At 43.9% G+C, this 22,478-nt stretch overlaps 1 protein-coding gene across 1 annotated transcript in view; it reads left to right on the top strand.

Moving 5' to 3' along the window:
• The window catches only part of LOC126109683 (organic solute transporter alpha-like protein), a 99,296-nt gene that overhangs the window by 8,450 nt on the left and 68,368 nt on the right, over positions 1-22,478 (top strand). Inside the window, exon 2 of the mRNA XM_049914733.1 lies at positions 2,238-3,119. Coding sequence (XP_049770690.1) covers positions 2,987-3,119 — 133 coding nt within the window. The 5' untranslated portion in view covers positions 2,238-2,986. The remainder of the gene's footprint in view (positions 1-2,237; positions 3,120-22,478) is intronic.

The following is a 22,478-nucleotide window of genomic DNA, read 5'->3' as shown; positions in this document are numbered from 1 at the left end:
ATCCACAGTCAACGTCTATCCTCAGAAGTTCTGGGAACTGGGATGATGCAAAACAGTTTTTGATGTGTGTATATCTAAAGAGAGAAAACTATCCATACTTCGACTTTTTTGAAAAAATCACAATGACCACAATAAAAAATGCTCCTCGTCCGCCAATTTTAAACATTTTTGCCTTACACTTTTTTTGTGAACACATTCTGTGATAACCAAACAACTATATGTATGGGTTTGAACAAAAATAATGATTTTTTTCGAAACTAAAGAATTCGAAATGATCGGAAAAATATTGTTTGCAAATTGTGTTTACTCATTCAATTCAGGATGCCAAAGTATGTTATGAATTAAATTGTCAGCTCCCTCAGATTTTTTTATGGTGGGATTGTAATTTGACCGATGCCTCTCCTTAAGTTACAAAAAGGCTAATATGGGACTGGTAGACCTATGCTTTAAGAAAAAGGAATAAATAAGATTAAAATTAAAATGTAATAAAAATTAAAATTATTTAAGACGTAGTATGCGCCATCCAAGTCACGTGCAATACAGTGACGCTACTGCACATACTAGGAAAACATTAGTGTGTAAACGACAATAATATTAGAAGTTAACCTACGTTTCTAGCATTTGTATACTTAGAGAAAGCTTTTGACAATGTTGACTGGAATACTCTCTTTCAAATTCTGAAGGTGGCAGTGGTAAAATACAGGGAGCGAAATGCCATTTACAATTTGCACAGAAACCAGATGGCAGTTACAAGAGTCGAGGTGCATGAAAGGGAAGCAGTGGTTGGGAAGGGAGTGAGATAGGGTTGTAGCTTATCCACGATGTTATTCAATATGTATATTGAGCAAGCAGTAAAGGAAACAAAAGAAATATTCGGAGTAGGAATTAAAATCCACGAAGAAGAAATAAAAACTATGAGGTTCAAAAATGGTTCAAATGGCTCTGAGCACTATGGGACTTAACATCTGAGGTCATCAGTCCCCTAGAACTTAGAGCTACTTAAACCTAACTAACCTAATGACATCACACAACACCCAGTCATCACGAGGCAGAGAAAATCCCTGACCCCGCCGGGAATCGAACCCGGGAACCCGGGCGTGGGAAGCGAGAACGCTACCGCACGACCACAAGCTGCGGACAAAACGAGGATAATGGAATGTAGTTGAAGTAAATCGGGTTATGCTGAGGGAATTAGATTAGAAAATGAGACGCTTAAAGTAGTAAATGAGTTTTGCTATTTGAGGAGCAAAATAACTAATGATGGTCGAAGTAGAGAGGGTATAAAATGTAGACTGGCAATGGCTAAGAAAGCGTTTCTGAAGAAGAGAAATTTGTTAACATCGAGTATAGATTTAAGTGTCAGGAAGTCGTTTCTGAAAGTATTTGTATGGAGTGTAGCCATGTATGGAGGTGAAACGTGGACAATAAATAGTTTAGATAAGAAGAGAATACAAGTTTTCGAAATGTGGTGCTACAGAAGAATGCTGAAGATTAGATGGGCAGATCTTATAACTAACGAGGAGGTATTGAATAGAATTGGGGAGAAGAGAAATTTGTGGTACAACTTGACCAGAAGAAGGGATCAGTTGGTCGGACATATTCTGAGGCATCAAGGGATCACCAATTTAGTATTGGAGGGCAGCGTGGAGGGTAAAAATCGTAGAGGGAGACCAGATTCAGAAGGATGTAGGTTGCAGTAGGTATTGGGAGATGAAGAAGCTTTAACAAGATAGAGTAGCATGGAGAGCTGCATCAAACCAGTCTCTGGACTGAAGACCACAACAACAACTAGCAAGTATGACATGGATGTAGCGTACAAAGGCAGCGTCCATGGACGATTAAATAAACAAATTGGAGATGGATAGAAAGAGGGGAGAGGGGGGTTTGGAGATAAAAAAAGGGGAAGAAGATAAGGTTAGAGAGGGGTCGGAGGAGGGGACAATGAGAGAGGGAGGACGTGGAGGAGGAGGAGGTGAAGAAACAGAGACAGTGTTGAGGAGAAGATTGACAGATAGAAGTGGGAGGATGGGTTGGACAGAGAGACGCGAGGAGGAGGAACTGTGACCATAGATGCATCAAATGCGTACGCAAGCGAAGCCTTGGGGAAAAGGCTGCTAAAAAATACTGGAAGCCTTCTGTAGATAACTTTTTTCTTGTTTGTTCTCACTTGGTTTCATTATGTGGGCAAGTAAGCAGATAATCATATGACGGTCTCCTCACCTGTTTCTCTGTTGCAGACAGGAGCTTTTGGTGCGGTGAACGTCCAATATGGCGTTCCCTAAAAGCAGGGAATCCGAAAGTACTTTGGAACTGGGTTTCTCGAGAAACGTGACGTCAGACACCAGCGACAGCCGACGTGAAGTACAAGTGCGCCGGCTGTGCTGTCGGCATATCGACTTCTCCTGTCCTCATTTTAGAGACGCCAAATTCAGACGCTGCTAACAAAGCTGGCAGCTGAAGAGTATGACTTTATTACAGCAGGCAGAGAGGATGACAAACGGTGGTACATTTAAAAACTGATCAGCTTACTACCAACATGCAGCCATTAACGTATCTTTGGAGAGATTCAAGTACGTGTAAAATATATTCTCATCTGTTTGTGTGTGACTAAGTGTGTGTCATCAGTGATCATTGGTGCTGGAACTATTCTACTCATCTAAGTGAAGCGTCGACGTGTGAGTGATAAGAATCATATAGCTATCTCTCCAGTGCATATTACCTCAAAGGAATTTCATTATCATCCGTTTTTCACGAGTACCTGTCCATAATCCTACCCTCTTTAACATTACAGGTTGTGGAGCATTTTTGGTCTCGTTATTCCAGTTATCTCTGAATGGAAAATACTCAGAACGGTTACCTAAGACGTTCGTGTAAAGTGTGGCGAAGCTTTCTGAATGTGCGTGTGTAGTGCAATAAAGTGAGTGACAGAAGTGGCGACAGGAAACGCGGATGCTGTTGTCCAGTATCCGGCCGAGATCTGTTCAACATGAGCAGAGACTTCCAGTCGGTGAGCCAGGTGGCCTGGAGCGTCCGGAGGGACGGGCTGCTGGAAGGCCCTACTGATAATGACACCGACTGCGCCCACAGTCAACTGCCCTCTGTCAAGGACTACTACACAGGTAAGCAACTCCACGTAGCTTAGAAATTCAAAAACGCAAAGCTCGGAATGAGTGATGGTGAGTCTAAGGGTGGGCCTAAAGACTTTATACAATTATCAATTTTATTTTACAACAGCTGCAGAAATTACACTACTGGCCATTAAAATTGCTACACCATGAAGAAATGCAGATGATAAACGGGTATTCATTGGACAAACATACTATACTAGAACTGACATGTGATTACATTTTCACGAAATTTGGGTACATAGATCCTGAGAAATCAGTACCCAGAACAACCACCTCTGGCCGTAATAACGGCCTTGATACGCCTGGGCATTGAGTCAAACAGAGCTTGGATGGCGTGTACAGGTACAGCTGCCCATGCAGCTTCAACACGATACCACAGTTCATTAAGAGTAGTGACTGGTGTATTGTGACGAGCCAGTTGCTCGGCCACCATTGACCAGACGTTTTCAGTTGGTGAGAGATCTGGAGAATGTGCTGGCCAGGGCAGCAGTCGAACATTTTCTGTATCCAGAAAGACCCGTACAGGACCTGCAACATGCGGTCGTGCATTGTCCAGTTGAAATGCAGGGTTTTGCAGGGATCGAATGAAGGGTAGAGCCACGGGTCGTAACACATCTGAAATGTAACGTCTACTGTTCAAAGTGCCGTCAATGCGAACAAGAGGTGACAGAGACGTGTAACCAGTGGCACCCCATACCATCACGCCGGTTGATACGCCAATATGACGATGACGAATACACGCTGCAAATGTGCGTTCACCGCGATGTCGCCAAACACGGATGCGACCATCATGATGCTGTAAACAGAACCTGGATTCATCCGAAAAAATGACGTTTTGCCATTCGTGCACCCAAGTTCGTCGTTGAGTACACCATCGCGGGCGCTCTTGTCTGTGATGCAGCGTCAAGGGTAACCGCAGCCATGGTCTCCGAGCTGATAGTCCGTGCTGCTGCAGACGTCGTCGACCTGTTGGTGCAGATGGTTGTTGTCTTTGCAAACGTCCCCATCTGTTGACTCAGGGATCGAGACGTGGCTGCACGATCCGTTACAGCCATGCGGATAAGATGCCTGTCATCTCGACTGCTAGTGATACGAGGCCGTTGGGATCCAGCACGGCGTTCAGTATTACCCTCCTGAACCCACCGATTCCTTATTCTGCTAACAGTCATTGGATCTCGACCAACGCGAGCAGCAATGTCACGATACGATAAACCGCAATCGCGATAAGCTACAATCCAACCTTTATCAAAGTCGGAAGCGTGATGGTACGCGTTTCTCCTCCTTACACGAGGGATCACAACAACGTTTCACCAGGCAACGCCGGTCAACTGCTGTTTGTGTATGAGAAATCGGTTGGAAACATTCCTCATGTCGGCACGTTGTAGGTGTTGCGAATTCTCTGAAAAACTTATCATTTGCATATGACAGCATCTTCTTCCTGTCGGTTAAATTTCACGTCGGTAGCACGTCATCTTTGTGGTGTAGCAGTTTTAATGGCCATTAGTGTACAAATATGTGGTTTCTGGCAAATGAAAGAATAAATCATCAAGTATTGGTTACGGTGTCAATAAACTTGTTGCTCGAAAAATGTCTAATAGATATTCGATCACACACCATACGCTGGACACCATTCATTGCTAACACCAATAACAGCATTTGTTATCTTTCTTGTTGATGTATCCAGATCAGCTACTTGCGTAGCGTAAACCTTGCCGGCCGCGGTGGCCGAACGGTTCTAGGCGCTTCAGTCCGGAACCGCGCGACTGCTACGGTCGCAGGTTCGAAGCTGCCTCGGGTATGGATGTGTGTGATGTCCTTAGGTTAGTTATGTTTAAGAAGTTCTAAGTTCTAGGGGACTGATGACCTCAGATGTTAAGTCCCATAGTGCTCAGATGCTCAGAGCCATTTCGTAGCGTAAACCTTGTCCTTTATGTAGCCCAAAAAAAAAGAAATCTAAAACCGTTATGTCTGGTGATATTGCTGGCCAAGTGATTGGACCAGCACGCCCAAGCCACCTGTCAGGAAATGTTTCAATAATAAAATTTCGACAATATGATTCCCAGTGCTGTGGTGAACCATCGTGCTAGAAAATCGCTTCATTCTGCAAGTCTCTCAGTTGCAGTCCTGCAGGCTGTTCTAGCATATCCACATACACGTATCTGTTGGTGATTTTTCGACAAAAAAGACAGGCTGATTGGTAGTGTCTGTATTATTCAGTGTCTCTACCGTCTAATGATTAAAAAAAAAGGGTCATTGACTGTTGTGCATCAAGCGTGCACCACACTCTCATTTTAGGGGAATCCTTAACGTGATCTGAGGCGAGGTGTATAGCTTCTAAACCCCATTTCTCCGCATAGTGCTTGTTAACTTTACGTGGTGTGTGGAAAGTTGGCTCATCTGCAAAACAAATTCGTTGTAGACACTCATTGCTGGTCTTGATCTGTGGCAGTTTCTCAGCTGGAAAAAGCTCCATTATGTGGTTGTAACGCATGTCTTATCTCTTCGCTCTGTGGCTCTAGGAACCCCTAATTCACGAGTGCACCGCAAGTAGATTTGGAAGGGCTTCGTAAGAACGCCTGTTGCACAGCTCCGACATCTTACTCACTGACTGATGGCCGCACTGTTCGCGGAAGATCCAGCACACTGCCGGTCTGTTTAAACTTTAGGTACCACACAACAATTTTACACGTGCAAACAAAGTTGACACTCGGCGCGATGGCTGATGGGAGCGACCGTAAAGGCATTTCCCATTTACAAGGTGCATTCAAGTTCTAAGGCCTCCGATTTTTTTCTCCGGACTGGAAAGAGATAGAAACATGCGCATTGTTTTAAAATGAGGCCGCGTTCATTGTCAATACGTCCCAGAGATGGCAGCACCGTACGACAGATGGAATTTTACCGCCAGCGGCGAGAATGAGAACTGTTTTAAATACTTAAAATGGCGACGGTTTCCTTACTTGAACAGCGTGCAATCATTCGTTTTCTGAATTTGCGTGGTGTGAAACCAATTGAAATTCATCGACAGTTGAAGGAGACATGTGGTGATGGAGTTATGGATGTGTCGAAAGTGCGTTCGTGGGTGTGACAGTTTAATGAAGGCAGAACATCATGTGATAACAAACCGAAACAACCTCGGGCTCGCACAAGCCGGTCTGACGACATGATCGAGAAAGTGGAGAGAATTGTTTTGGGAGATCGCCGAATGACTGTTGAACAGATCGCCAGAGTTGGCATTTCTGTGGGTTCTATGCACACAATCCTGCATGACGACCTGAAAATGCGAAAAGTGTCATCCAGGTGGGTGCCACGAATGCTGACGGACGACCACCCGGCTGCCCGTGTGGCATGTTACCGAGCAATAATGACGCGCAATGACAGCACGAATGGGACTTTCTTTTCGTCGGTTGTGACAATGGATGAAACGTGGAAAGGCAAAGGTCCCGAGTTCGAGTCTTGGTCGGGCACACAGTTTTAATCTGCCAGGAAGTTTCATATCAGCGCACACTCCGCTGCAGAGTGAAAATCTCATTCTGGAAACATCCCCTAGGCTGTAGCTAAGCCATGTCTCCGCAATATCCTTTCTTTCAGAAGTGCTAGTTCTGCAAGGTTCGCAGGAGAGCTTCTGTAAAGTTTGGAAGGTAGGAGACGAGGTACTGGCAGAAGTAAAGCTGTGAGTACCGGGCGTGAGTCGTGCTTCGGTAGCTCAGATGGGAGAGCACTTGCCCGCGAAAGGCAAAGGTTCCGAGTTCGAGTCGGGCACACAGTTTTAATCTGCCAGGAAGTTTCATATCAGCGCACAGTCTGCTGCAGAGTGAGAATCTCATTCTGCATAAAGAATGTTCTTTACTGTTTGTAAACATGTAACTATTAGTTTTTGAATCGTAATTACAGATATTTGCGAAAACACATAAATTATGAATTCACACCTTTTTACCACAGGGTGTGGTTTTCCTGATGTGTTGTGTTTCTACAGTGTCTGTTTTGTTCCACAGTTTGTCATCTCCAACCACTTACACCTTAAATTAGATAAATTGTTTAAGCCAAAATTACGATTTGAAAACTGTTATTTCTATGCCTGAAATTAATTAATTCTATGTGTGTGTGTGTGTGTGTGTGTGTGTGTGTGTGTGTGTGTGTGTCTATTTACATAATGTTTCACTTACATTTTATTTTTCCTCATCTTTATCACTGTCAAACAGTATATATTAAGTTGCCACTGTCACTGTCACTGTAACTGTTTCAATGTTTACCAGCTGTAACAACAAACATGGCGGGCAGTGGAACAGTTGAAGGGGTAAAAACAAGATGGCTGACACTGGAACAGTTGAAGATGTTTCTGGCTGTTGTGAATCTTTCAGAGGTGTCTGTGAATTTTTTTTTACCATTTGGTAAAAAGGTGTAAATTAATAATTTATGTGTTTTCTCAAAGCTGGCCACAGTGGCCAAGCGGTTCTAGGCGCTACAGTCTTGAGCTGCGTGACCGCTACAATTGAAGGTTCGAATCCTGCCTCGGGCATCGATGTGTGTGATGTCCTTAGGTTGGCTAGGTTTCAGTAGTTCTAAGTTCTAGGGGACTGACGACCTTAGAGTTTAAGTCCCAAGTGCCCAGAGCCATTTGAACCATTTGTTTTCTCAAATATCTGTAATTACTATTTAAAAACTAATAGTTACACGTATACAAACAGTAAAGAACATTCTTTATCTTTAGCTGATGAAAGATAAAAGCCCTCTGAAGATGCTGCAACTGCAGTGAAACATGTTTGGGTTAAAAAACCAAAACTGTGTTTTGCTAAAGATGAACCCTATCCAAAAACATATGTATATTTATATTGTTTATACTTGTAGCCGTTCTTCCTTCATTTGCCACACCTGTGTTGTTTTTTGTCGATAATTATAACTGTTACCAGTCTTATACAACCGAGTTTTTGTTACGATAAAGCAGTGCCTGTGTTCGTCACAAGTACATTAGTGTTTCTTTCGCATGCATCTCTGAAAGAACGTTGCAACGTGCTTCTGAATAACATAGGAACTACAATATCGTGAAGTCCTCGTCAGGTTACGGTCGTCGATGCACAGCGACCAGTTTTCATCCAACATGCTGGGCGAGTTCATTCGTTTCTTCGGAAGGGGAGGACGACTAGACAGTGTTTGCCACCTTTCAGCCGGTCGACGATGACAAAATCGGGTCGCACGCTCTGCAATCTTTCTCAAACGACTTTACAGAAATTTTTTGGTAAAAAAAATTATTTTCTGCGTTACTTATATCTTTGTATGTCAGTTTCGTGATGACTGCCCATCATTTCTTTAATGGTCATAGTTATTGTGATATTTTCGAGGGGCGTTTGAAAAGTCCGTGCAAGTCCGAGAGATAGCAACACCGGCGCGTAGCGAGGTCATGTTTAGTTAGTAGCATCTTTGGAAAGAACGCACACCAAGTTTCAGCCGTATTGGTCTATTTTTTTGTGTTTGGCATTCGTGTGAATCAAGGAAGTTGAATGATTGTAAAAAAGGGACGAAAAAGAACTTCGTGTGGTGATTAAACATTACTTTATGAAAGGCAAAACGCCTCAGGAGACTAAAGAAAAGCTTGATAAACATTACAGTGACTCTGCACTTCGATTAGAACAGTTTACATGTGGTTTCAAAATTTTCGGAGTGGTCATACGGGCACAAGTGATGCTGAACATTCTGGATGCCCTGTTGAGGTTACGACTACAGCAATCATTGACAAAGTCAAAGAAGAGTTAAGGTGTGTGAGATTGCCAGTGCTGTGGGCATCTCGAATGAACGGGTACATAATATTTTGTAAAAACATTTGGACATGAGAAATCTATCCGCATGATGGGTTCAGCGATTGTACATGCGTGACCAAAAACGGAATTGTGTGAAGTGTTGCAAGGATTGTTTGCAGCTGTTCAGGAACAATTCGCAGGACTTAAAGCGTCGTTTCTTCACTGTGGATGAAACATGGATACATTACTATACTCCTGAAACCAAACAACAATCTGCACCAAAAAAGGCGAAGACCATTCCTTCGGCCAGATAGATTATGGCGATTGTCTTTTGGGATTCGCAAGGGATAATCCTTATCGGCTACCTGGAAAAGGGTAAACCTATTACAGGTGCATATTATTCATTGTTATTGGACCTTTTGAAAACTGTGCTGCAAGAGAAACGCCGGCGATTGGACCGCAAGGACGTCCTTTTCCATCACGACAATGCACCAGCACACACCTCAGCAGATGTGGTCGCAAAATTAATGGAAATAGGATTCCAACTCGTTTCAAATCCTCCGTATTCTCCAGATTTGGGTCCCTTGGACTACTATTTGTTCCCCAATTTGAAGAAATGGCTGGCGGAACAAAGATTTTATTCAAACGAGGAGGTGATTGCAGCAACTAATAGCTATTTTGCAGACTTGGACAATTCCTATTATTCGGATGGGATCAACAAATTAGAACAGTATTGGACGAAGTGTATAAGTGTAAAAGGAGACTATGTCGAAAAATAAAAAAAGGTTTACCCCAAACACGTAAGTAGTTTTTATTTTTGCACGGACTTTTCAAACGCCCCTCGTACATGGAAGTAAGAAACTGCGTGAAATTCGAAAAAGTTGGACTTCCTCCATAGTTTAGAGATTTTGAAGGTTTCTGAGCAGTGGTTAAATAAGCTTAACACATAATTTTTGGCATTTGGTTCGAACTGCTTTACCTGTTCCACACACACACAATCGACACCAGCCACCTCAAAAAGCTAACTGGCAGTAAATGGGGGCGCCAAAGCTATACTTCCTGACTGTAAAGACTGTTTTAGCGATGCTGGAAAGATTAATCGGCAATCTGGTGTTATTACATATAATTATAACGTATTCTAAACGTTGCAAATAAACAAAATATCATAAGATAAAATGAAATAATCAATAAGAAATATGTTTCCGTGGCTATCACCTGCAACAAGCAGAGAAATGTTCGTTTAGTAAATAACAAACGCCATTTTATTCCTGTGACTTATTTTATTTGTTCTATACGCTTTTTGCCTTTTACTTTAAAGTACTTTCAGTGGAATCTTCGTGATATTTGTAGATTATGAAACAGTTCAGGTCTTATTTTTTACGTGAATAAGTGATTACTGACAGTTAATCGAATTTTTGGCTGGCATCTGCGTTTCCTCTCATTTGGTCGCAGACTGTAGATCGCACTATAAAATCACTTACAGGACATAAGCAAATTTTCACGTTAAAAACTTTTTTCCTTCACAATTTTTATTTTATTTTATTTTTTGCTCTAATTGGTGTGGAACACAATTATTCTTCTGTCACTAGCTACTAATATTTTACCAAAAACTGATTTAGAGTCGTAACTACTCTTTGTGCAGTTCATGTCTCTTCTTTGGTTCATTTATGTACACGTTGCCACCTTAACGAAGCATATGCTGAAAACTAAAGTCTGTTCATTCTGTACTCTGTATATCTGTTTCTGTGTGTGTGTAGTTAATCAGGCTGAGTTGTAGAAATTGAATGTGAATGTAATATATACCAGAGCGTACTTGAAAGTTTTGGTGTTCAGCTGATTCGAGTTTTGATTTACATATCTTGAGGAGCGAGGAGAAACGGGTTGGGTGCTAGTATTCTGATAATACCAATGACCAACATTCTAAATTCAGAAAAGTTCTCCAGTTTAAATACCTTGGATCACGTTTCAACAGTAAAAATATCACAACAATGGATCTAAATGTAAGAATAGCCTCAGGGTCAAGATGTCTGTACTCACTAAGCAACTCACTCAAAAGTAAAGCTTTGTCAGTCACCGCAAAGATGAAGATATACAACACTATTATATGCCCCATAGTACTGTACGGATCAGAAAGCTGGACGCTTACAAAGAATGAAAGAGAAAAACTGAATGTTTTCGAAAGAAAAGTAAGGAGAAAAATCTGGGGACCTGTGTTGGAGAATGGCGTATGGAGAACTCGAAAGAACAATCAAATATATCAGTTAATGAAGCAACCCACTATCATCCAGAAATTAAAAAGTAGGAGACTGCAGTGGGCTGGACATGTGGCCAGAATGGAAAACAACAGAATCACCAAGAAAGCATTTGAAGGAACTCTCCAGACAACAAGACCATTGGGCCGACCTCGGACAAGGTGGAAAGATGACAGAGGAGGACGTCGCGGCATTAAGAATTTCCGCAGGGTGGAGAGAGGCTGAGAGAGATAGAAGGTGGTGGAAGCACATCGTTTATGCAGCACGTGGTCTACAGGGCCGGTGATCGCTGAGAAGAGAGAGAGAGAGAGAGAGAGAGAGAGAGAGAGAGAGAGAGAGAGAGAGATTCTGATAATAATCATCTGTTGAAATGTTATTCTGCTGTTTTATCTATTAACGTAAGCAGTGAGTTTACTCTTACATGAACTCCTCCACAAAACATTTAAACCAAAACTGAAATCAGCTGAGTACCAAACCTTTCAACCACTGTCTGACAACTACTGCATTCACTTTCAACTTCCTGTAAGTATCACTGACTAGCCACACACACATACAGATATAAGGAGAACAGAAATAAACAAACGTTAGTTTTCAGCACATAATCCTTTAGGTTGGCAACATGTACATAAAAAACCAAGCAGTTATGACTTCCAAATCAGAGTTTTCGGTGAAATGTGTACAGCTAGTGACAGAAGAAAAAGAGTGAACATGAAAATGTGGTTATGTTCCTTAAGCTAAGCTTTAGTTCAACCTCCAGCATGAGACAAGGTGAGGCGAAACGCAGATGTCCGCCAAGAACTCGATTAACTGTAAGTAATGACTTAGTCACGTAAAAAAAAATATGAACTGTTTTATAATCTGCAAGTACCACATATGAAAACAAAATTGAATCATTCTAGATTCCACCGAAGATGCCTTAAAGTAAAAGGCGAAAAGCATCTTGAACAAATAAAGCACACTTTAGCAAAAGAAACAGTGTTTGTTACTTACCACAGGAAGTAATCAATATCTGTAGATACTTACCAAATCACATCTTATCACATACCAACAAATTAGTTTCGGTTTAATTTCTGTAAGTCTATATACACTCCTGGAAATTGAAATAAGAACACCGTGAATTCATTGTCCTAGGAAGGGGAAACTTTATTGGCACATTCCTGGGGTCAGATACATCACATGATCACACTGACAGAACCACAGGCACATAGACACAGGCAACAGAGCATGCACAATGTCGGCACTAGTACAGTGTATATCCACCTTTCGCAGCAATGCAGGCTGCTATTCTCCCATGGAGACGATCGTAGAGATGCTGGATGTAGTCCTGTGGAACGGCTTGCCATGCCATTTCCACCTGGCGCCTCAATTGGACCAGCGTTCGTGCTGGACGTGCAGACCGCGTGAGACGACGCTTCATCCAGTCCCAAACATGCTCAATGGGGGACAGATCCGGAGATCTTGCTGGCCAGGGTAGTTGACTTACACCTTCTAGAGCACGTTGGGTGGCACGGGATACATGCGGACGTGCATTGTCCTGTTGGAACAGCAAGTTCCCTTGCCGGTCCAGGAATGGTAGAACGATGGGTTCGATGACGGTTTGGATGTACCGTGCACTATTCAGTGTCCCCTCGACGATCACCAGTGGTGTACGGCCAGTGTAGGAGATCGCTCCCCACACCATGATGCCGGGTGTTGGCCCTGTGTGCCTCGGTCGTATGCAGTCCTGATCGTGGCGCTCACCTGCACGGCGCCAAACACGCATACGACCATCACTGGCACCAAGGCAGAAGCGACTCTCATCGCTGAAGACGACACGTCTCCATTCGTTCCTCCATTCACGCCTGTCGCGACACCACTGGAGGCGGGCTGCACGATGTTGGGGTGTGAGCGGAAGACGGCCTAACGGTGTGCGGGACCGTAGCCCAGCTTCATGGAGACGGTTGCGAATGGTCCTCGCCGATACCCCAGGAGCAACAGTGTCCCTAATTTGCTGGGAAGTGGCGGTGCGGTCCCCTACGGCACTGCGTAGGATCCTACGGTCTTGGCGTGCATCCGTGCGTCGCTGCGGTCCGGTCCCAGGTCGACGGGCACGTGCACCTTCCGCCGACCACTGGCGACAACATCGATGTACTGTGGAGACCTCACGCCCCACGTGTTGAGCAATTCGGCGGTACGTCCACCCGGCCTCCCGCATGCCCACTATACGCCCTCACTCAAAGTCCGTCAACTGCACATACGGTTCACGTCCACACTGTCGCGGCATGCTACCAGTGTTAAAGACTGCGATGGAGCTCCGTATGCCACGGCAAACTGGCTGACACTGACGGCGGCGGTGCACAAATGCTGCGCAGCTAGCGCCATTCGACGGCCAACACCGCGGTTCCTGGTGTGTCCGCTGTGCCGTGCATGTGATCATTGCTTGTACAGCCCTCTCGCAGTGTCCGGAGCAAGTATGGTGGGTCTGACACACCGGTGTCAATGTGTTCTTTTTTCCATTTCCAGGAGTGTAGAATACTGCAAATATTAACATGTTCCATATCACTGTAGTTCTCATTTCACATGCTATCAAATGCCGTTTAAAAATATTCATCGATGCATTCTGAAAAACTTTAGTTACTTTCATATATCGCTAGATAAATAGATTTGGATATTTATCATGCAACGAAATACATGACTCTTTACAAGTTATCATTTGCAAAAAAACACATTTCGATTTCTTGAACCGTTTACGAAATTTGGGGCTGATACAAAACCACGTGGTTTACGATGAGCAAGACAAAGTATCAGTCGCTTTGCGAGTGACCTGCGCATGGCCACCGCACGGCCACCGCACAGCCCGTCCGCTGACATATCGTCTCGAGAACAGTGACACCTAACATTCCACTCAGCTTTAAAAACAGTTTCGGAATGTTGACCAAATTTGATACGCAATAATGTATTACCTAAAATGAACTATACGCAAAGTCCACACAATATGTGGTTACCTCTGCACACTCATTAAAATTTCGTGTAATGTTTTACATAAATGCGATACAGCAAGTAACCACGACGAATAACGAAAAGACTTTCAGTCCTTCATCGAGAGAAGATATCAGGCTGTAACGTGCAGAAGAATCAAATTTTTCTACTGAATAGTTTCCTTGAAATCGGATCATAAATATTTCACAGCTGCCGCCGCGTCCGCGCCAGCGGTTCGGCGAAAGTTCTTGTGGCCCTGCGTTCCATACCTGACGTCACGCTCAGCGCGTTCTGTGATTAGCGGCGCGGACCTGCAGCGCGGCACGTGGAAATGGCAGCGGTTTGACATGGGCGAACCGCGACGCAGAGGCCGCTATGCCACGCCGCTGACGGCGTCTCCGTGGCAACCACAGGCCTGCCGCGCGGTTTTGCCGCGCGGCAGCCCTAGTGGGAACCAGCCTTAACACATGTGCCTGCTCCAAAACTATACTCTGGCATCAGACCTGCCAAAGATTGTCGCCTAAGCTTCTTTATTGAGCAGCCGAGAGGCCGACCTCCATGTTATTTGATGAGGCGTAGACATCTAACACCTTGTCACCTACTCATGGTTTCTTCGTTCATTGACCACTTTTCATACATGCTCACGACAGTAGTATGCCAACAGCCGATCAACTTCGCCATTTCCGAAATACTTGTTCCCATGTAGGGGTCATAGTAACATGCCCATTGTCAAACTCACTTCTGTTAATAAATTTCCCATTTTGCAGCATGCATTATTGCTTGAATGAGTCCCCATTTATCTATGCTCTCCTTTTATATGAGGGCTGTCCAGAAAGTAACACATGTTTTGAAGTAGTTGGCTCTGAGCACTATGGGACTCAACTGCTGTGGTCATAAGTCCCCTAGAACTTAGAACTACTTAAACCTAACTAACCTAAGGACAGCACACAACACCCAGCCATCACGGGGCAGAGAAAATCCCTGACCCCACCGGGAATCGAACCCGGGAACCCGGGCGTGGGAAGCGAGAACGCTACCGCACGACCACGAGATGCGGGCTTTGAAGTAGTTCAAGAGATTAAAAGATAAGCAGCGGGCTTAGTTTAATGTTATTAGTTCAATGCCCTAACAGCACCCCCACTATTGATGCCGTTTTCAACACGGAATGTCATTTGTAAACAGCCGAAAATCGCCCTGGATACTGTCAAACGATTGACAGCTGGTGCTAGGTGTTATGTTGGCAGAGCTCCCGATAGTCATGTACCTATGGTACCGGTACCAAAGGTACTTTAAGTACTGTCACCTCCTGTGAATCCTGTGGTTTCTGCAGAAAGTACAGGATGTCATAACTCATCCATTTGATTGCGAGTGGCGTTTCAATGGTAGAGCTTGGAATCCTGTACAGGATGAACTGGGCCAGGGTGTTGTACCAATCTCCCTAACAAACAAGTTTGAGGTGCTATCTTTCACTGCAACTGAAACTGAGTCAGTAGGCCTCCCTTCACCTGTTTTGGAGAAATCTGTGTTGTCCAGTGTCAAAAAGGAGGCAAACACAAAATGGTAGGGGTCCATTAATCGTCGACAGTTCAAACATACAGAGAATGATGCTACCCCTTAGGGATATGGCAGCAAGGTGCACTCAGTGTGTATGCCTGGAGGCCTCATTCAACATGTAGAAGAGGCTATTCCGGTAGCCATTGGGGGAACAGGGTGCAATCAACTGCAGATTGTGTCGCATGTAGGAACTAGTAATGTCTGTTGTCTGGGCTCCAGGGTCATGGTTGGGTCATTCCAGTGACTGGAACAGAGGGGTGTGAAGACCATTCTTGCACATGGAGTTTCAATGAAGCTCACAATTTTCAGGATTGTCCCTAAAGCTGATCGTCGTCCTTTGGTTCTGAGTTGAGTGGAAGGACTCCCAGAGACTTTGAAGGTTCTGTGACGAGTCAGGCTGTGACCTCCTGGACTTTCACCATCAGGTTGAGAACTGTAGGGTCCTCCTAAAAGGGTCAGATGTGCACTACACATTAGACGCTGCTATTCAGGTAGCTGACTCTGTGTGGAATACACACCAGGGTTTTTTGGATTAGGCAACTGTCCATCCAATTCAGATAACGATAGCTGTAGGAAACCCAGCAGTATCAGTGTAAGATAAAAAGAAATACCTCGCACAGGTGGGAGTATTAAAATCCTAGTTGTTAGCTGCTAAAGCATTCATAATAAAGTGCTATAGTTTGAAGCGCTCCTGAAAGCAGTGAAGCTCACATAATACTAGGTAATACTAGGTAATACAGGAAAACTGAAATTGATGACAGTAGACTTTTGGGGAAAATTTAAGTTTATATCGAAAAGATAGGCAAATGGGAAATGGTAGTGGTGTATTTGTCACAGTAGATAAGAAACTCAAATCCACTGAGACATAAAATGGAGTCGCGTGTGAGGTTGTTTGGCTGAGACCCAGTATCAAGGTTTTGCGTAAATGATAATTGTGTTCTTCAATTGCTCACCATACTCATTTCCTGATGTAAGCAAAAACTTTAGAGAAAAACTCAGTATGCTTGTACATGTTCCCCAGTCATACTGTAATCATTGCTGGAGACTTTAATCATCCAACAATCAATTGGGAGAATAACAATTTTGTTAGTGGCGGGTGTGATAAAGCCGGCCGCTGTGGCCAAGCAGTTCTAGGCGCTTCAGTCTGGAACCGCACGACTGCTACAGTCAGTTTCGAATCCTGCCTCGGGCATTGATGTGTGTGATGTCCTTAGGTTTGTTAGGTGTAAGTAGTTCTACGTTCTAGGGGGCTGATGACCTCAGATGTTAAGTCCCATAGTGCTCAGAGCCATTTCAACCATTTGAACGAGTTGGAGTGATAAGACATCCTCTGAAACATTACTAAATGCCTTCTCTTAAAACTACCTTGAGCAGTTAGTTTGGAACCCCACCCATGACGGAAAATTATTGGCTCCAATGGCAAGAAATAAATACGAACTCTTTGAGGATGTTACATCGCAAATGATATCAGTAATCATGAAATTGTTGTGGCAACAATGATTACCAAAATACAAAGGACAACTAAAACAAGCAGAAATATATATATGTTCAGTAAATTAGTTAAATGATCAGTAGTGTCATATATAATTGAGGAACTTGAAATTTTCAGCACATGGCAGAGCATGTACAGGAACTATGGTTCAAGTTTAAAAGAATAATTGACCATGCATTGGATACATATGTACCCAGTAGAACAGTCCATAACGGGAGGGTCACTTCATGGTATACAATCACTGTAAAGAAACTTCTATAGACACAGATAATTGTATAATATGTGGAAAACAAAGCATTGGGCTATAGACAGAGAGATGATGAATGAAACGCGTTTAGTTGTCAAGAGAGCAATGTGTGATGCCTTCCGTGACTACCATAGCAGCATATTGTCAAGTGAACTTTCACAAAACCCAAAGGAATTCTGGTCATATGTAAGGCTGTTAGTGGCACTGAAGTTAGTGTCCAGTCCTTAGCGAATGTGACAGGACCTGAAACTGAGAGTAGCAAAGCAAAAGCTGAAATTCTTAACTCCGTTTTCAAATGTTCCTTTACAAAGGAAAACTGAAAACAGGTGAAATTATTAAAATTGAACAAAGTACCTCGGCCCAATGGAATCCCTGTCAGATTCTATACTGAATTTGCAGCTGAGTTAGCCCCTCTTCTAACTAAAATCTATTTTAGATCCCTCAAACAAAAAACTGTCCCCAGTTCCTGGAAAAAGGCTGAAGTCACACACGCCCACAAGAAGGGTAATAGAAGTGATCCACAAAACTACTGTCCAATATCCTTGACATCGGTTTGTTGCAGAATTTTGGAACAGATTCTAAGCACAAATATGAGGTATCTCGACCAGAAAGACCTCCTCCATGCCAACCAGCATGGATTCCGAAAAATCGATCATGTGAAATCCAATTCCCATTTTTCTTACACTGGATCAAACCAGGCAGATAGATGCTGTATTTCTTGATTTCAGAAAAAAAAAAACATTTGACTCAGTACCACACCATTTATTGTCAAAGGTACCATCATATGGGGTATCAAGTGAAATTTGTCATTGGACTGAGAACGTTTTGGCAGGGAAGACGCAGCGTGGTATATTAATAGAGAGTCATCGTCAGATCTATAAATAATTTCGGGTGTGCCCAGGGAAGTGTGTTGGGACCCTTGCTGTCATGTTGTATATTAATGACCTTGAAGACAGTATTAATAGTAACCTCAGGCTTTTTGCAGGTCATGCAGTTGTACATGATGAAGTACTGTCTGAAACAAGCTGCATAAGTATTCAGTCAGATCTTGATAAGATTTCTAAGTGGTACTTGCTTTAAATGTTCAAAAATGTAAAATTGTGCACTTCTCTAAACGGAAAAACATTGTATCCTATGAATATAATGTCAGTGAGTCACAGCTGGAAACGGCCATCTCATACAAATAGCTGGGTGTAACACATTGTAGGGACGTGAAATGGGACGGCCGGGGTGGCCGAGTGGTTCTAGACGCTACAGTCTGGAACCGCGCGACCGCTACGGACGCAGGTTCGAATCCTGTCTCGGGCATGGATGTGTGTGATATCCTTAGGTTAGTTAGATTTAAGTAGTTCTAAGTTCTAGGGGACTGATGATCTCAGATGTTAAGTCCCATGATGCTCAGAGCCATTTGAACCACTTTTTGATGTGAAATGGAATCATCACATAGGCTCAGTCGTGGGTAAAGCAGATGGCAGACTTCGGTTTTTTGATAGAAAACTGAGGAAGTGCAATCAGTCTACAAAGGAGATTGCCTACAAATCACTCGTGCGACTGGTTCTGGAATATTGCTCAAGTGTGTGGGACCTGTACCAGATAGGACTAACAGAGGATATTGAATGTATACAGAGAAGGAAAGCACGAATTGTCACAGGTTTGTTTGACCGGTGGGAAAGTGTTACAGAGATGCTGAAGAAACTGAACTGGCAGACTCTTGAAGGTAGACGTCAACTATCGGGAGAAAGTCTACTACTGAAGTTTCGAGGTTAAATGATGACTCTAGGAATAGTACTACAACCTCCTACGTATCACTCACATAGGAATCATGAGGACATGATTAGAATAATTACAGCATTCGCAGAGGCATTCAGACTATTACTCTTCCCACGCTCCAAACGTGAATGGAATGGTAAGAAATCCTAATAATTGGTACAGTGGGATGTACCCTCTGCCATGCACTTCACGGTGGTTTGCAGAGTTTAGATGTACACTCGTGCTCATAAATTAAGGATAATTGCAGAATGTGGTGCCACACAACGTGGCACTACACAAAACTGGCGCTAATAGCATAGGCACATAGGGAACACACACGACTCAGATCTTTAAGTCCACGGTACTGGTGGTAAGTTGAGAAAACCGTTCCGAAACACATGTGCTACAAAACGCCACTGTTTCCTGTGCATGTACCCCGACATCAATATGTGATATGATCACCATGCACTTATACACAGGCTGCACAACGAGTTGGCATACTCTGGATCAGGTGGTCGAGCAGCTGTTGGGTTATAGCCTCCCATTCTTGCACCAGTGCCTGACGGATCTCCTGAAGTGTCCTAGAGGTTTGAAGACGTGCAGCGATACGTCGACCGAGAGCATCCCAGATATGCTCGATGGGGTTTAGATCTGGAGAACAGGCAGGCCACTCCTTTCACCTGATATCTTTTGTTTCAATATATTCCTCCAGGATGGCAGCTCGGTGGGGCCATGCGTTGTCATCCATCAGGAGGAAGGTGGGAACCAATGCATCCCTGAAAAGACGGACATACTGGTGCAAAATGACGTCCCAATACATGCGACGTGTTACAGTTTCTGTGTTAAAGACATGCAGGGGTGTACATGCGCCAATCATAATCCCACCCCACACCATCAAACTATGACCTCCAAAGAGGTTCCTTTAAATGACATTAAGGGGTCGGTATCTGGTTCCTGGTTCACGCCAGATGAAAACCCGGTGAGAATCACTCTTCACACTATACCTAGACTCGTGCGTGAACATCACCTCGGACCACTGTTCCAATGACCATGTACTGTGTACTTGGCACCAGGCTTTACGGGCTCTCCTGTGACCAGGGGTCAGTGGAATGCACCTTGCAGGTCTCTGGGCGAATAAACCATGTCGCTTCAGTCGTCGGTAGTCTGTGTGTCTGGAGACAACTGTTCCAGTGGCTGCGGTAAGGTCCCGAGCAAGGCTGCCTGCAGTACTCCGTGGCCGTCTGCGGGCACTGATGGTGAGATATCGGTCTTCTTGTGGTGTTGTACACTGTGGATGTCCCGTACTGTAGCGCCTGGACACGTTTCCTGCCTGCTGGAATCGTTGGAATAATACTGAGATCACACTTTGTGGCACACGGAGGGCCTGTGCTACGACCTGCTATGTTTGACCAGCCTCCAGTCACCCTAGTATTCTACTCCTCATAACGTCATCAATATGTATTCTTTGATCTATTTTGAACACACAGTCACTATTAGCACGTCTGAAAACGTCTGCACACTTACTTGATGTTCCGTACTCTGACATGCACAAACACACCTCTGCGTATGTGGACTGCTTCCAGCGCCACCGTGCAACGACCGCAGGTCAAATGTACCGCATGGTCGTACCCAGAGGTTAGTTAAACCTGCAAACCCCCGGCCAGAGCATTGTTTCACCATGTATCAGCATTATCCTTAATTTATGAGCATGAGTGTAGATGCAGATGTCGATGTAGATGTAGAAATAAAAAATTAACAATATGGAAAAACCACGTTTTATTATGTACATTTTAAAGGTACATTCTTAAGCCATTTTCCTACATAATCACCATTCAGACTGAGCCACTCATCGTATTGGGGCACAAGTTTTTGAATAACATCTCTTTACAAATTTACCGCCTGGGTGAAACACCTACCATCCACTACCTTGCAGGTGCTCTCGGATACGTTTGCTCGTGTTTGAAGTGTGTTGTCGCGAAAAAAAGAAAATTTTTGCTCCAAGTTTTCTCCGACACTTGATTTCTACTGTCCGCCTTAACTTTGTCAGTGTTCGACAATATCTTTCTGAGCTAATTGTTGTCTCACGTAAAAGGAAATCAACGCGAATCACTCTCTTAGAGTCTCAAAACATAATAGCCACGATGTTTCTTGCTGACGGCGTTTGCAAACAATTCCTTGGTTTCTTTGGAGAATTTGTATGTCCCCGTTCCACTGACTGCCTTTTGGTTTCACCCAAGTCTCACCCCCAGTAACAATACGATCGATAACTAAATGGTTCAAATGGCTCTGAGCACTTTGGGACTTAACATCTGAGGTCATCAGTCCCCTAGAACTTAGAACTACTTAAACCTAACTAACCTAAGGACACCACACACATCCATGCCCGAGGCAGTATTCGAACCTGCGACCGTAGCGGTCGCGCGGTTCCAGAATGAAGCGCCTAGAACTGCTCGGTCACACGAGCCGGCCGATCGATAACTCTGTTACTATTTTTCTTGTAATCTTCGAGGAAGGTCAGTGCTGCAGCCAATCTTCTTGTGGTCTTCCGTTAGGATTTTGGGAACCCACCTGACACAAATTTTTTGGTAACCAAGCTTGCCTGCCACAGTTTCACGCACCAAACTCATTCTAATTTGGGAAAGACGTGAGCTTCGTAATCGTGAAACGACGATTCTCACGAATTTTGTCGTTGATTTCTATTACCAGTCAGTCAGTCACAAGGCTAGACCTACCAGTACGGTCCTCATTGTGAGCACTGGTACGGCCATTTTTAAAATCATTGCACCACTGCCTCGCTCGGCTTTAACTCATTATTCCTTTTCCGTACACATTACTAAGGTCGCGATAAATTTCAACTGGTATTCACTTTTTTATCAACAAAAACCTAATCACAAAACGCGCGTCAATAGTGGTGGTATTTCTGTAGCAGCACACATTTTAACGTGTCACAGAAAGCTAAGTAGCGGAAATGCAGACCACACGCTACCACTGCTGGATGCGTACTGAATGTAGGAACGTTATAGCACCAAGACGGCGGCTATAGTCCCGCCAACCGCCGCGATAGACCTTGTATCACGAGCCCGTAGCGGCAATCAATATCGGGCTGGGTAGTGGTCATAGCGTTTTGCCTCATCTATAGCTCTGCCACACCTTATGGAAAGCGCTCATTGTGTACGGGGGAAGTTTCCTATTAGGTGGCTGAACAACCAGTTGGGGCCTCCCAGCCAACAATGCTATATGAGATTTTCTTCAACGTACAACTAACGATGCACCTGAATGCAATTCTCAGAATCAGTAGATAGATTCATACCGCATAAGTTAATAATAGACGGGACTGATCCACCATGGTACACAAAACACGTTAGA

Source organism: Schistocerca cancellata, chromosome 12 (genome assembly GCF_023864275.1).
Source record: "Schistocerca cancellata isolate TAMUIC-IGC-003103 chromosome 12, iqSchCanc2.1, whole genome shotgun sequence".
In the NCBI taxonomy this organism is placed as follows: domain Eukaryota; kingdom Metazoa; phylum Arthropoda; class Insecta; order Orthoptera; family Acrididae; genus Schistocerca; species Schistocerca cancellata.
This window is presented reverse-complemented; position numbering and strand designations above follow the sequence as displayed.